The 15,444-nt window shown below is 36.4% G+C and overlaps 5 protein-coding genes across 5 annotated transcripts; all 5 read right to left on the bottom strand.

The window, feature by feature from the left end:
* Positions 1-782: 782 nt before the first annotated feature.
* LOC129564949 (sodium channel protein Nach-like) lies at positions 783-2,653 on the bottom strand. Its single transcript, XM_055439201.1, has 5 exons — positions 2,424-2,653; positions 1,828-2,340; positions 1,613-1,745; positions 1,033-1,538; positions 783-924 (listed from the first exon to the last, which is right to left on the bottom strand). Exons 1-5 carry the CDS (start codon positions 2,651-2,653, stop codon positions 783-785), a joined length of 1,524 nt encoding a protein of 507 aa, XP_055295176.1.
* Positions 2,654-3,812: 1,159 nt separating this feature from the next.
* LOC129565304 (facilitated trehalose transporter Tret1-like) lies at positions 3,813-4,994 on the bottom strand. The gene is made up of 2 exons (XM_055440036.1): positions 4,331-4,994; positions 3,813-4,248 (listed from the first exon to the last, which is right to left on the bottom strand). Exons 1-2 carry the CDS (start codon positions 4,871-4,873, stop codon positions 4,036-4,038), a joined length of 756 nt encoding a protein of 251 aa, XP_055296011.1. The 5' UTR covers positions 4,874-4,994; the 3' UTR covers positions 3,813-4,035.
* Positions 4,995-6,988: 1,994 nt separating this feature from the next.
* Positions 6,989-8,859, bottom strand: LOC129564948 (uncharacterized). The gene is made up of 3 exons (XM_055439200.1): positions 8,225-8,859; positions 7,332-8,173; positions 6,989-7,038 (listed from the first exon to the last, which is right to left on the bottom strand). The coding sequence occupies exons 1-3, from the start codon at positions 8,857-8,859 to the stop codon at positions 6,989-6,991; spliced, it is 1,527 nt and encodes a 508-aa protein (XP_055295175.1).
* Positions 8,860-9,975: 1,116 nt separating this feature from the next.
* On the bottom strand, positions 9,976-11,823 carry LOC129565302 (facilitated trehalose transporter Tret1-like). Its single transcript, XM_055440034.1, has 5 exons — positions 11,709-11,823; positions 11,285-11,648; positions 11,032-11,224; positions 10,381-10,932; positions 9,976-10,294 (listed from the first exon to the last, which is right to left on the bottom strand). Exons 1-5 carry the CDS (start codon positions 11,773-11,775, stop codon positions 10,079-10,081), a joined length of 1,392 nt encoding a protein of 463 aa, XP_055296009.1. The 5' UTR covers positions 11,776-11,823; the 3' UTR covers positions 9,976-10,078.
* LOC129565303 (uncharacterized) lies at positions 11,823-13,410 on the bottom strand. Its single transcript, XM_055440035.1, has 3 exons — positions 13,400-13,410; positions 12,504-13,331; positions 11,823-12,425 (listed from the first exon to the last, which is right to left on the bottom strand). The coding sequence occupies exons 2-3, from the start codon at positions 13,273-13,275 to the stop codon at positions 12,328-12,330; spliced, it is 870 nt and encodes a 289-aa protein (XP_055296010.1). The 5' UTR covers positions 13,276-13,331; positions 13,400-13,410; the 3' UTR covers positions 11,823-12,327.
* Positions 13,411-15,444: the final 2,034 nt, after the last annotated feature.

Below are 15,444 nucleotides of genomic sequence, written 5' to 3'. Positions count from 1 at the left end.
CTATGCATGTTGATTCTCTTTCGCCGCAATACCGGAAGCAGTGATGCACACAGGGCGATTCATTACATCGAGAGCTTAGCAACACTACCAATTTTGCCACTTGCACGGATAACTTGAAACATAAATGCACCTCTTGGTGCAAGTTTGTTCTTTTTTCTTTTCTCACCAAAATCGATAAGTCACAATTTAATCTGGCGTTGAGATCAACGTATTGGCAGAAAATATGACCTCTTTGCACGGAAAAATTGCGGCTCTTATTTATTGAAACATAGAAACAAAAAGGCTCTTTGTATTAGGCGGTAAGTATGGGGTATACAAGAAAGAGTTATTTCGATTCACAATGTACAATGTCTTGAAAGTCGGTAGTCAGGCCATTTTGATATCATTCATTTTATTGAAAACACCCCAAAAATGAAACATTTGAATAAAAAAGTCAATCAAACCGTGCTCGTTCTCTCCACTCTCATCAAATATTCACAAAGCTAGTTTGTTTTGCTCCATATCAAATTGGAGGCGGTGCAGGAACCTACAATATTTTATCTATGTTTTATTAAAGCATGCGGAGCCGCTAGTATTGAGTGTATGGTGTATTTTCAATTCAATATCGTCGCATTGCGATGAATGGTTTTATGTTTCTTGCTGGCCAATCGATCGAAAAACACCCGAATGGTGAAAAAGTAAATCAACTCAAATCCAGATACGAAGCTAAAGCCAAGCAGCAACCCCAAAATTCCACCGAATGAAGCTGAAAGTGAAACACGTTTGACTTTAATTTAGGCCGGTTACATTTCGGCGAAATGATTTTTGTAATGCATACCCAATAGACTGAACCAGTTCTGATATACATCTTTTCTGTAGCGCGTTGCAACTAGATCACCAAAAAAAACGGTTAATGAGGTATGATCGGTGATGTTAATGCCCTTACTGGAATGAAGAAAAACGTGTGTTTTTTTTCTTACAAAAAAAAATGTGAACAAAGACGAGGGAGAATAGAGATGAACGTAAATCGGAAATAAATTACACAAAACTTACTACACGCTCATCCGTGAATGGGAAAAGGTGCGGTTGAGCGTTGCCGAAGTGAGTTCAGTTGGATATTGATTGAGTTGACAGTCGGGAAGACAATTGCATGGTGTATGTAGAATATTTGGTTCGGCCGTTCCGACTTTCGTTTTATTGAGACCAGGCAATGCTCCAAAATAGGCCGGCCGATTCTCTCGTACACACATCATTTCGTTCATATCGCACACGCGATAGGAACCGTTGTTGGGCAAAAAATACGGAACACATCCGCAAAATCGATAAGCAATTTCCGTTCGACATTCCGCCAAACAGTTCACATACGAATAGCGTTGCATGTAATTCAGCTTGTGTTCGTCGTGGAAATAGCAATATCTCACCTCAGGTGATAGGTTTCGTACATTAGGCGTGCTATACGCAGTCTCTGGATAAACCATGATAAATGCTAACATTTTGTTGCTTATCGCTTTCGTTTCGGCATTGTCATCGGGAAAATCATAAGCGTCATGGATTAGAACCTAATCAAATTTAGCGAAATTCAATAAAATGACCATAGATTAAATAAATATAACAATATCCTGATGAAAATTACTCGAATGCCGTAGCTACTGAATAAACTGCTGTGATAGTCATCAGTGTTTGGTGTCAAAATTACGGTTAAGCCAGTTTGGAAACCGCATGATGAAATTCGTCGAGGCTGTTTCGGCCTTGATAAAGCAGTTTTCCTACACACGAACGAACGAAAGAAAATGTTTCTATTTTGGTTTCGGCTCAATAAGCTCCATTTAATTAAGATTGGTGACTTACGGCGGAAAATTGTTTGTCTTCAAACCATAATAGTTATATGAACAGCAAATGCCCTCAATCGTCTGAACTGGCTGGAAAATAGCATTGCATCGCGCTTCAGTGCCTTTCCAACGGCATTTTATAAGCATTTCATCACACGTTGGCTTCAATGTACTGCTCAAGTTCATGATACTCATTTGATTGGTTTGCAAAATGTTATGCAACAAATCGTAGTCATCTTTGATAGCATCTCCAACACCCTGAAAGTGTAACAGCAATTGAAACAGTTTGGAGAGTCTCTCCGGCGATACGTTGCTCGGTCGTGTCATATTTTGCGCTAGTCTCAATGCTTTTCTCGCTGATATGCTGTTCATGTTGCAAATGGTGACAGCCGGGAACGGCACATTTGAAATGGGATAATGGGTGCTTTCAATAACCGTGATTGTTGGCGTCTCTAAATTCAATTGCCATGAAATGTACAACAGCACCGCTGCCACTATAGTTGCTATTAAAACAATTATAATCCAGGCAATCCTGTCGAATATTAATGTGATTAAAAACTCATTTCAGTGAGGTGGATAGAGAAGAAGAGAGGGAGAGAAATTCGACCAATTTACCGTTCCCCTTTCGTTGATTCCTCCCGAACGATGTGATTGTATCCGTGCAATGCTGTGTTTTCCGCAAATTCCTTAAAGCATCGTACAAACCAGGATTTGTCGCCGGTTGTTTTGGAATGCTTTGATAATCTTGGTAATTTCAATGATGGCTTCACATGAAATCTCCTTACTTTTATTGTGCTGTTATGAACTCGATCCGAAATAGTTGAGATTGGTAACACTTTGACCATTTTCAAATGGTCACTTTGATTCTTTGAGTTTTGATTGAAATTTTCTTCATCAAGAATTGGACAAAAATCGCCGTCCAACTTGAAGGAGTGTCAATGAGCTTCTGGAGAGCCTGTGCTATGACTCAAATGGTTCAATTCAAACTTCCATTAACTGTAGTTTCCCATGTTAACGACAGGGCATGTTAAACGAATGATAAAATCGAGTAATTAGCATTATAATAATTGGTTCACAACATGTAAATTTCCTTCAATCCATTGGTGACACGATTATTGTGGAGTCTCTACTGTGGAGCTCAATCATTACTTGAACTTTATTGATCATAAAATCGACGATGATATTTAGAAGCAAAAGTTGTAAAACAAGAGGATGATACAACTGAATAAGAAATGTCATTGTGAAATTTATTCAAAGCACAGCATATTTATTTGGCCATGAAAAAGACTGAAACACATTCAATTTCCCTTTTACTTTAAATAAAACTTGCTGAGAAAAAATGAGAGTATACCCTTAGCCATCTCAAATAAAACTATTCAGTTTGCGCATAACTGCTTCAAATTGATGCCTAGTATTTGCTTCACATTGTCTAATGCATTGAATAATATGATTTCCTATCGATATAGCCACTAACATTACCAACTAACAACCATACAGTCGACCATTCATGGAAAAAACGCGACAAGTGATTGATCAAAATAAGGCGAAAAAAGTCACATACAAGGTGGTTGGTTTTCGATATAAAACTAATATTAATTCGATAATCTGAAATTTTGCCGATTTTCTACGGAAATTGCCTCACAAGTTAAAATTAAGTGGATTTCATTTCGGTCGAAAAACAGTTATATTTCGTCGGAAGTCCAAGGAAAAATGCTTGAATTCTTTTTTTCACTTTTGGGTTAATTTTTCACGCAGAAATCATATAATTTAATGATATTAAACTTATTTAATCTTTAAAAATCTGAACGCTCTACTATGCATACAAGTTAACCGATTGTGTCACACGGTTTTTATATAGGCATTTTAATTGGACCGCTCAGTTGAGAAGTAAAATCTTATTTTGTTATAAAATCAAACAAAACCAGTATGTATTATCTTTAAATGCAGTTTTTATTTATACTCATGACATGATCTGTGTTTCATTCACTTTGGTTCCTCGTTCATTCATGAAAATACATATAAACACTTATGATCGATCTAAAAATCTATCTATCTTATGATATCATTGTTAATGCAACTCAAAAAATGTTCAGAGCAAAACGAAATGAAACAAAATAATAGCGCGAAAATCAGACATTTTGTTGGAACAAAAGAAATTTAGAAGAAATGGAGATGGGTTTCGCGGTCTAACTCTTCAATAAATTCTAATATATTTATTATTTTTCTATTAATTTTGTGGTGTTTCCAATGCATCAAGAGATTTTCCTTTAGTTTCCTTCAGAAAAGGCACAAAAATCAAACCAACACAACAACTGACAGCAAGGAGAAGCAGAAATCCGTGTAAATAAATGATCTCCAACAAAATGGGAAACGATTTTGCAACTGCAAATATAAATATGTTATTCGTCATTGAGGAGAACACCATGCCTGCTGGACGAATCTATAACAGAAATGAATCAGTGTATATTGAGGCTTTAGGTTTTGATTGGAACAAATGGAATCCACTTTTCACAAATTCTTACCTTTGTTGGAAAGTTTTCTACAACACAGGTGTTCCCCAAAGACAAAATTCCACCAGATGAAATGAACATAACAAAAGATAAACACACAATCGGAAGCCACATGTAGTTAGATAGCTGATAACCAAGGTGATGCAGATATAAATACGATGATAGAACGAATAATCCAAATGCCGAACCGAGTAATGATGTGAACAAAATGGTTTTCCTTCCAAAAGCATCACCAATTTGAGTTGACGTGAGTCCACCGATGATTTGAAAAATTGCCAAAATGATGGCTGACGCATCAACGCTCAATGATGAGCCGGATATTGCGAAAATTAGCGATGCATAATTCGTGAAAACGAGACATCCCGTTGTTTGTGTGAACCACCATACTGCAATACAAGTTAGAATTCCTTTGACGGCTATCCAGTTACAGAAATCGTTCAATTGCAGCTTTGGACTATTTTTTTGCTCTTCCTCCACCAGTTTTATCCGTTCAAATTCAGCTTTCAATAGAGATTTCTCTCCATCAGACTTACCCGTACATCTTTTGTAGTACATCAAGGATTTTTCAGCTTTCTACATTTGAAAGTCTATTTTCTAGTTGTATATTTTTAAGTATAATCAAAACTTGCCTCAAAATCGCCCAATTTTAGATAGTATTGTGGGGTGTCTGGTAAGAAATATACCATGATCAAGTAAGATATAGGAAGCAAGATGAAAATATATGGCCTGTGTTCGTATTTGATCAAAGCTCCTCCAGTGTAGGCAATCAACACGCCTACATTTCTAGCCAAATAAACCAGAGAGCCAAGACGACCACGAATATTGAAAATATAATATTTTTTTCGAAAAACGAAACAATTTTAAGTTTTACCTTTGAAAAACTGATAATAGAATTTACTTGTTATTCGATATCTCAGAAATAAACAGCACTATGCCTGATTGAAATCCACCACCCGCAACTCCGGTAATCAGGCGTGCCAGTAGAATATGGTAAAAATGATTTCCAAAATGAATAAAGATCCAGAACAAAATTATTGGAAGTGCTAGAAATGTCATCGCTTTTTTGGAACCAAACAATGTAGACAGTAGTCCAGTTATGAATGATCCGCATATCGATCCAATATTGGCAACAGAACCAACCCATGATAGCTCATCATAAGTCAATGGACCGGTTACAAGTGGAGTATTGTTTGATAAAAGTACAGGCAAAGCAGGTGATAGCCATCCGATATTGCACCCATGGGAGAGAATAATGTAACACGCTGAAAGCAAATTTGAATAAAAGCAGAGTTCATTGATGAATCGTGTAATTAAATTTTTCAAAACACTTTACCTATTAATGCAGCAAAAATTTGATTTCTTACATTAGATAGACTAGGTCCAATCTCTAAATCCAGCACCATAATTAGTATAACCCACTTGAAAACGCCGACGCTAAATAACTTGATGATGCTTATTTTGCTTGTTTCAACTCACTCTGCAAAGAGATAGCGATATGAAAAGATTATAATCTAAAAATTTCAATTGAAATCTCGTTTTTATCTGGTGAAATAAACAAAAACAAAAGTCTTGTTTACATGATGAAGATGAAATGTCATTAAATTCAATATTTGTTCAAATTCACGTCAAATTCTTTTGATTTTTTTTTCATGAACAACCAGCTTACCATATGGAAAGGTCAATCTTTATCGGGTTAAACACTATACACACGCATTTCGACCGACTACAATGGAATATTTTATTCCTACATGGGATAAACTTAGGACATTCCGTATTGAAGAAACCGTGATGCGTTCACTCTAGTTCAGAGCGCTTGTTAAATTTACTAACACATGCGCAAGCATGTGATTGACTTAATATCAGATTAAAACCATATTCATTTATTCCAGTGTGCAATGGAATAATGTAAATGTAATTACTTCAAGACTGAGTCATTCGCAAGCTTGCACATCTGTACGTAAATTTAACGACCGCTATGGAATGGAGTGAATGCATACACACACGATTTCTCTGATACGGGGTGTACAACGTATTGGAATGTGTCGAACGAATGATGAGCGTTAAATGAGAATCACTATGGTTTCTCCGATATTATTTATCCATGGAGCTTTTCTTTCACCATTGATAACATATTTATAGACGTGTTCTTAATTCAATTTATTTCTTTGATTGAAATTTTGTTTGAAACCAGTTTTAAAGTGGTTAATTCCACTTTATTTGTTTTTTTCTGTTCAACTTAAGTTATAAATCGCATTTCGGCAGTAGCGCCAGTATTCCTACCGGATGACATATGCTACAAAATGAAAAAATATTTCAATTCAAAAGTACAGAACTAAAACCAAGTCAGATTTTGGGATAGAGAACGGAACGCGAAAGTATGCGATGAAATAAACGAATGTAGTGCTAAAAAATATATTTGTAACCGTTGAATGCCATTTTTATTATTTGGATTGTGTCATGTGTAAAAGAGCTCCAGATTCATTTCTTACAAACTGCGTCATGGCTATAAATACCTACCAAATATATTTCTGATCGTTTCCCAAGTCACTTGCTTTTGTGAATAAATCAAAGAAAATGTCCATTGCACAAATTTAAACAGCGATTTCAACATCCAATTCCTAATTAAACTGGAAACAATGCAAACAGTTTAGGAATCAAACATTTTTTTTTTCAAAAGAATTCTTTTTCAGTCAATAATTCGAGCGTCCATTGTTGGCCTGCTACGGAAGATTGGTCTTTACAAATAAACGTTAAATGATTTAATTTAATCGTTTCCCAAAGTTTTATTTCTTATTAAAATGTTCATTTTTTTAATTCAAAGTTTTTATATTGAAAATTTAGTTGAGATTTCCTATTTTAAATGACATTTTTGTTTCAAAGGATATCATATTATTATTACTAACTTTTGATTTGATAGACATAAGTTTGAATGCGTCAGTGGTCGTCAGTTATTTGCTTAACAAAAAAGACAATACATCTATGATGCGGCCCATTTCGACAGACCATTTCATACGTCCGTATGTTTGCAAAAGGCGGAAGCATTTCTCTTTCATCGAATCGATTTGTTTGCGATTATACAGGCCTTTGTGTAAAGTGTGCATCTTGAATGTTTTTTCAATGAATTGAAAATCGTCATCCGATTGCATTCGACGATCGGATGGCAACGATTTAAGCTTGCAACGCAAGCATTTACACTTTACATATCTACTCTGCAATATTGCCCGACGTTCTGCTTCTGATGCAAACATATCCCATGTAATGTATGAAATGAATAGCTGTTCGTTTTTCTTGATTGGACGAATGACAATGCAATTGATAGAACCATCTTTGAACACGTGACAAACATTTGGAATGCATGAATGATGGAGATATTTAGCGACGATATTAACATAGGTGTCAGTAATATTAACGCCACCAATTGGTGCACTTCGTTTGTTGAATGCACCACGCAGGATCATAGAAATATGATGTTGCACTAGGTGCATTAAAAATCGCTGATGGGCTTTTGTATGAAAAAATGCCTTCATGTCCCTTTGTTCTAAAAGCAATTGATAAAATAGGTATGCCTGCTGCAAATGGAGTTCGTATGTTTGCCAGTCAGGACACAACTGGAAGAATGCGCGATATTTTGACCGTTCATCCACAAGATTTGATGGTTGAATTGCGTCACTGTTCAGCATATCTTCGACGAAAACCGTTAATTCATCGGCATTTGAAAACGCATTTTTCGCCAACGTAATTGAACGCACCACATCCATGAATTTAAACCCGGCCGGACATCCAAAATTCATATCGCATTCGATTCCATGTAGATTGTTTTCTTTACAGTCCAAACAGAATAATGCGCTTGTACATCTGTTGCACGAAACAAAATTTTGATTTTACTTGAGACAAATGTTGCATGACTTATAATGATCGAATTTTGTGACACCGATATAACATGGCTCGATCAAAACGGTTTTTCCGATTTCAATGTCTTCCGTCGCCACGATATGATGGCCGAATTCATCGTTGCTTTGCATATTCACTACATTTGCTAAGCATGGAAACTGTTCATTGGCTGCGAAGTCCAGTTTTGGCTCACCCATTTCACTTTGATCTGGTTCGGTTTCCATTAATTTCAAGCAATCGTTCTTCCAACCATTCAATTTTGCGATTAGATGCGCTGGACAGTTGTTTTGCTTGGCCAGTTCAATATCAGCGAGGCACTTTTTAAACATCTTTAATTGGAAAAAACACGTTGAACGATTTGCATAACCCAATCCAAGTGCTTTAGACCCGTTGTTTGCAAAGCACAGCGATTTGTTGTACAACTCCATTGCATCGTAAAATTGGCCTTTTTCGAATTTTTTATTGCCAAATTGTCGGAATGTATTTGCGATCACGTCATTTTTATAGTATGAAACATCAGTATTGCACTCCAATCTCGACATTTTGTTCAACAGATATTGCACTTCCACTGGCTCTTGAGCGTTCAACGATGATTCAAATAAATCAACGTACATCGCATTTCTGTCATTCGACTCTTTTTTCCACAACATTTTCACGGGTTAACTTCACTTTTTCGTGGATAATACGTTTATTCCGGTTTATTTAAAAATCAACTCAGTAGTTGTTGACTTTCTTAGCTAGTGTTGAACGATGTTGTCACTGCTCTGGCCAATTTACGAATAACGTGCGTTTGCAATCGATTCGAAAAGTCGAAATGTTCATGATTCAAACGAAAACAACGGATTCTTTGTTTATTTTTACCAATACATTGGCGACGATAATGTGTTTACTTAATGAGAAGCAAAGATATTGTGTGACTTCATTCAATTCAACTGCTGACGCAAACTTAGAAAGCGAATATGTATAGAATGTGTTATGTCGATAGCGTGCACTGTGCAGTGCTGGACAAATTTCTTTTGCCAAAGTAAACAAATTATGTTTTTTTTTATCCTACTGTTTCTCGTTACTTTTTCCTTTCTTCGTTCTTTCGCAATGTGAAAAAAATCAGAAAATAAACTAGCACAAACAAAAGAAATGTAACTGATAACTTATGCTAAACGAAATATGCTGAGCTAGCAATCGTCTGAAAAAGACTGAGTTCACGGAATCAGTAGTTTATCTAAATATGAAAACAATGACTGAAATATTCGGGATCTTTCTCTTCTTATTGTGAGAAACTCATTTATATTTCATGGAGCGCAATGAGTCTTCTAATTTTTTAAACGTGAAAGAACTTAAAACTGTTCTAGCAGTTACTTCATATTAAGAAGAAAAAACTAGAAGACTCATTGCATTTCACGAAATATAAATGAATTTGACAATAAGAAGAAGAAGGAGATCCCGAATATCAGTCCCTGTTAAAATACAGTCGATTTCAAGTTTTATACTCACACAACCGTACTATTAATACACCATTCGTTACACTAGCACACAAGTATTATACAAACACACACACACGCACACTTGCTCACACAAGCGTGATTTGCCAAACATACTTTCACAGGCATGCAAAATGTACAACCGATAGAAGCCGATCGTGTATTGTGTGTTGGTTAAACAAAATTGCACCTTCACTAGCACTTTATGAAAATAAGCACGTTTGAGTGTATTCATGCGCGAACGGTGTGTATTTTCAAGCGATCAGTTAAAAAATAATGCTGTTATCAAAACATGACCAAAAAATATTCAGATTGAGTTTTATTCGCTTTATTCCGTCCTTCAATCGGTTATACTGATGACAGATTAGACATGTACGATTGATTAATCATTCTATTTACTTTCCACCATAACAAGAGTATCAAGTGATTTTCCTTTAGTCTCCTTCATGAAAAGCACAAAAATGATGCCCAAACAACAGTTAATGGCAAGAAGAAACATGAATCCGTGTAGGTAAATTATTTCCAGCAAAATCGGAAAAGATTTTCCAACGACAAATGCCACCAAGTTATTTACCGTTGAGTAGAAGACCATGCCTACCGGACGAATCTATGAAAAAACATTTCAGTTCATGTTATACGTTGGGTTTCGATTGGAATAATTAGAATGCACTTACACTTGTTGCAAATGCTTACCTTTGTCGGAAAGTTTTCTATGACGCAAGTATTCGCTATGGCCGAGATTCCGGCAGAAGAACTGAAAATAGCGAATGATAGACACACAACAGGAAGCCATGCGTAATTTACCAGCTCAAAACTATGGTGAAGGAGGTACAAATACGTTGAAAAAACGAATAATCCAAATGCCAAACCGAGTAATGATGTGAACAAAATGGTTTTTCTTCCAAAAGCATCACCAATTTGAGTTGACGTGAGTCCACCGATAATTTGAACAATTGCCAAAATGATGGCTGATATGTCTGGGCTGAATGCCGATTGTGAAATTTTAAAAATCATCGACGCATAGGAAATAAAAAGCGACTCTGATGTGAACCATGACATTGCCATACATGTAACAATTCCTTTGAACGCCGACCAATTACAGAAATCTTTCAATTGCAGCTTCGGACAATTTTTTCGCTCTTCTTCCAACAGTTTCATCCGCTCAAATTCAGACTTTAAATGAGTTTTCTCTCGATCAGTCTCGCCCGTACATCCCTTGTAATACTTCAACGATTTTTCAGCACTCTGCATTTAAACGTTTGATATGTTTTAACTAAACACCTAGCTAGATCACTTTGCTAACACATGCACACTTCATATCACAGAAAAAAAAGAAATACTTGCCTGTAAATTCCCCGCTTTTAGATGGTACTGTGGAGTGCTTGGCAAAAAGTATACCAGAAACAAGTATAAAATAGGCAACGAGATGAAAACATACGGCCTGTGTTCATATTCGATCAAAGCACCTCCAATATAACCCATCAACACTCCCAAATTGTTGGCCAATGGGACCAACGAGCCAAGACGGCCACGAACGCTAAAACAAGTCGTTTATTAGTTCTACGTACTTGAATCAAGTTCAACTCAAGGCATTCACTTGTCGTTTGATACTTCGGAGATAAATAGGACCACGCCTGACGAAAAACCACCGCCTGTCACACCAGATGTGAACATCGCCAGTAAAATATGGTATACATTGTTGCCAAAATGAATAAATAACCAGGATATGATCACGGGAAATGCTAGGAACACTATCGTTCGTTTGGAACCGTACAATATTGACAGTAGCCCAGTTATGAATGTTCCGGCGACTGCTCCAATACTGATGATAGAACCAATCCACGACAATTCTGTGTATGTCAATGGGCCAGATGCAAGCGGAGTGTTGTTCGATAAAAGTACTGGCAAAGCGGGCGACAAAAATCCCATATTACATCCGTAACAGAAAATGACATAGCAGGCTGATGCAAAATTAAAAATAGTAGGATTAATGGTATCTATATAAACATTCAAAATCTCACCAATTAAAGCAGCAAATATTTGATGTTTTACAATTGCCAAACCAAAATTTCCTTCTATATCCTCCATGATTTATATTACAAATGATTTCAAGCAAAATAAATCAAAGATGTTACTTTCGCTCATAAATACCTATTTATTTCAGTCCAACAGACATAGAAGCGATAAGTTATCTTGCGATTCAGAAAAAACAACGATGATTACACGATGAATTAAATAAGATTACATTGTCATTCAATTCAAAATTGAGCTTTGTTCGCGTGAAACTCCTCTTACGCAAAAACCACGATTCTCTATTCAATCGCATGGAATTTTGTTCTGATGATACATTTGACGTGCCTATTGAATGTTCAGTATTGTTATTAATTTATCAATCTACTAGCGACCAACGTATAATGAAACACTGAGTCTCAATTGAAATCATACCCACAGAACGCAACTTCTTACTCAAAGAGCGATTAATGGAGATGATAAAATTATTCAACTCAAAGTGTTACTCATAAATTGGCTCCAGTACTGACTATGCTTTCCCACAAAATCAAAGGTCAGCGGACTAACAAATCGTTAGATTATTTTCTTAAATTAAATATTGAATATGGTTGATTGCTGCTATGTCAATCATCATGGATTTCCGGCATTCGGTTGTATGGCACCATTTGCATTGCGAGCGGTTGGCAGCAGCGTTGGATGGATCGGCAAACCGAACAGCTGACAATGACCTGAATAAATAAATTATCAATTCAAAGTATATGAGTATAGTCTTTTATTCACAAAATTCCGATCACTTTTGTACATACCTTTGTATAAGATCAGCTTCGCTGCTGAGATTTCACGATGCCAGACCGCTTTGAGTGTGTTCTGTGGCTGAGCAGCATCTTCCAATTCAACATTTAAACCATTTGGTTGCCATGTTTTGACGAAGCGTGTCTTCGTTGGTACCAAACGGCTTGTGTTTGTTGATGTCAAAGTTGCTGCAATAGGATCACCCATGTCTCGCATCTGTCGCCATGTTCGTTCGAATGCTCGCTTCATTTGAAGTGCACGTTTGCACACATTGGTCACGATGGTTCGGGGCAAGCCAACACGTGGATCTGGACGACAATCGTTGCATTTCTTGAATCGATCACCTCGAGTGTGTCGTGGATATTGTTTGAAGCAGCGGCCACACAATTGAGATGTCATGAATTCATTGACCATTCGAACAATGACATTGCCACGCTTTTTGAATGCGGCAATTAACTTGCGGTTGCCTGGACATCGCACATGCTTCTTGATTCGTATTGGCGAATTCGCTGGAACGTCCGCGGCACCCATGTAAACTATGGCCACCTTGCCATTTACCAGTTCAGCAGCCTTTTCGTCCATCGCACGAACCTCTTCAATGTGCTTGTCCAATCCCAGACGTGCAATTCCACGAATCGTGTAGGTTTCAATGCCATTTTTCATTACCCGCAACCGATGCTCGATGTACGATAGCCAGTGTACGCCACATGGAGACGGCATTTGTCCGATAGCTGCTGCTGTTTCCTTGAGATCGTATTTTTCTTCGAATGTAAAGAGTCGAGTCATACGCTCACGTTTTGCATCGCGAAGGTATTTCTTTGCGTTTATGTTTTCAAATTTGTCTGAATCAAATGATAAACGGACAATTTAAATTTACATTCAATTTAATTTTCTAATCAAAATCGCTCACCTCTTCGCCGGTGCGGGTGTCACGACGAACGGTTGCATTCAATGTACGTACTCCCGGGTCGATGCCCAATTCGTAGGGAAATTTTCCAGCCTCATGTTGGCGTTGCAGCTCCTCATCGCTCATTTCGGTTGTTTGTTTTTTCGGTTGCTCAAACAAAACCGACACGGACACACCATCAGAAAAATTTAAATAATTTTGGTGATGATGTTATTTATCTGCTGAATTCTAGATCTGCAAGGAGCCGTAGTGGTGGTAAGTTGTTTGGATAACACATGATTGTTTAATGTTAGATTATTGTTTTACAAATCGATGTTCACTCATTTCATTTATAGGCTCCAGATTGTGCATGAAACATAATTTTTTCCAATTCCGAGAAAAAGTGTACAAAATGGAATTCGGCACCAAAATGGGCAATCCACTGAGTCCTATTATCGCGGATTTGTTCATGTCATCGTTTGAAGTGAATTTGAAAAGACAAAACTTGTTACCGAGAGTGTGGCACAGATATGTTGGTGACATTTGGGCTGTGATAGACAAAAATGATATTGAAAGTGCTATGGACACTCTAAACGAGCAATTCGAATCGATCAATTTTACGTATGAAACGGGAAAAGACGGAAAATTACCGTTCTTGGAGGCTCATTTAATTTTGATCCTCAAATTTCGAAAAGGATCCGAAAAATATTTAAAATGATCAGAAACTTTTTTTACAAATTTGATCCGAACAATTTGCAAAGTATCCGAAAAATATTCAAAATGATCAGAAACGTTTTTTATTAGTTTGATCAGAAAAAAACCTAATATGATCAGAAAATTTTGGAAATTAGCCGAAAAATATCTAAAATGATCAGAAATGCTCTTTTCAAAATTGATCAGAAAAAAAAAATACAATGAACAGAACTATATTTAATAATATCCGAAATCGTTTCATAAACGGGTCAGAAAAAAATGGGTATTCTCCAGAAAAATACACCAAATATACCAAGGAAATAAAATTTATTAAAGGTGTTCACTCACAATTTTGAGTAAGATTCAATGCATTTACACTGAGAAAGGCTTCTTGAAAAATGATTTATTTTATTTTTATTTTATTTTTATTTTTTATTGAGTATGAGGTGTAAATAACAGGAAAAATTCCTTTTACAATTTATTGTGTTGATATGCTATGTATTGATGATATTAATTGCAAAACCGTTCAAAAACGCCATCCATTCGAACTTTGTTGTTCCCAAGATCGCTTAATAAACGAAGAAAAACGACACGCAGCACTCTAGGCGAGGGACACTCAAAACAGTCATCGTACATATATTGAGCGGGCACTATCGATGCGTTCATTTGTGTGAGTGCGATTGTGTAAACGACAATGTTCGTGTTCAATATGTGTACGATGACAGCTTCGAGCATTCCACGCGTAGAGCGTCTTGGCGTCTTACGTCAAATCTTTCACATGTATTTGTATACGAAGAAAGCGACCTTGTTGTTCCATATACTTCAAAAAATCGATTTCAAGCTCTGATTAACGTTTCATCCAAGAAGGTAGCTTTAATAGAAAAAATCAAAGCCAAATTGGTCTTTAAATATTAATATTTGAAGAGAAATCAATTTTGAGCATAATAAACCCAAAAACAACTATTCCATAGTTGTTATTAATCGAATTATTGAAGCAAAACGCTATCTCCCCACTTTTCCCAAAACAGTAATCTCGGTAATAAGTAAAAAGTATCTCGGCTTTCATTTAGTGCAAAAACTTTTGAATCAGGTGTTATAACTTATGGTAAAACTATTAAGTTTTCTGGTCAAAATGCGGGTGACCGGTCATATTTTCCCCGGTCATAACTTCCCTCATACAAAATGAATGGAGAATTTATGGCCGAAATGACGGAGAAAATAATTCCATTTCAAATTTGGACATAAATTCCCCATCTAAAAAATTTTGATTAGAGAAAATAAGTCCAAAAATCAGAAGAAATTATATCCAAATGCATATGGACATAATTTCCCGGGGAAATTATGACCAAAGAGTCAGTGGAATTAAAACCAATTGA

This window comes from Sitodiplosis mosellana, unplaced genomic scaffold (genome assembly GCF_009176505.1).
Source record: "Sitodiplosis mosellana isolate CC-2019 unplaced genomic scaffold, AAFC_SMos_1.0 Smas_scaffold_2, whole genome shotgun sequence".
NCBI classification, from domain to species: domain Eukaryota; kingdom Metazoa; phylum Arthropoda; class Insecta; order Diptera; family Cecidomyiidae; genus Sitodiplosis; species Sitodiplosis mosellana.
The sequence above is the reverse complement of the archived record's forward strand: the minus strand, read 5'-3'. Positions and strand labels throughout refer to the sequence as shown.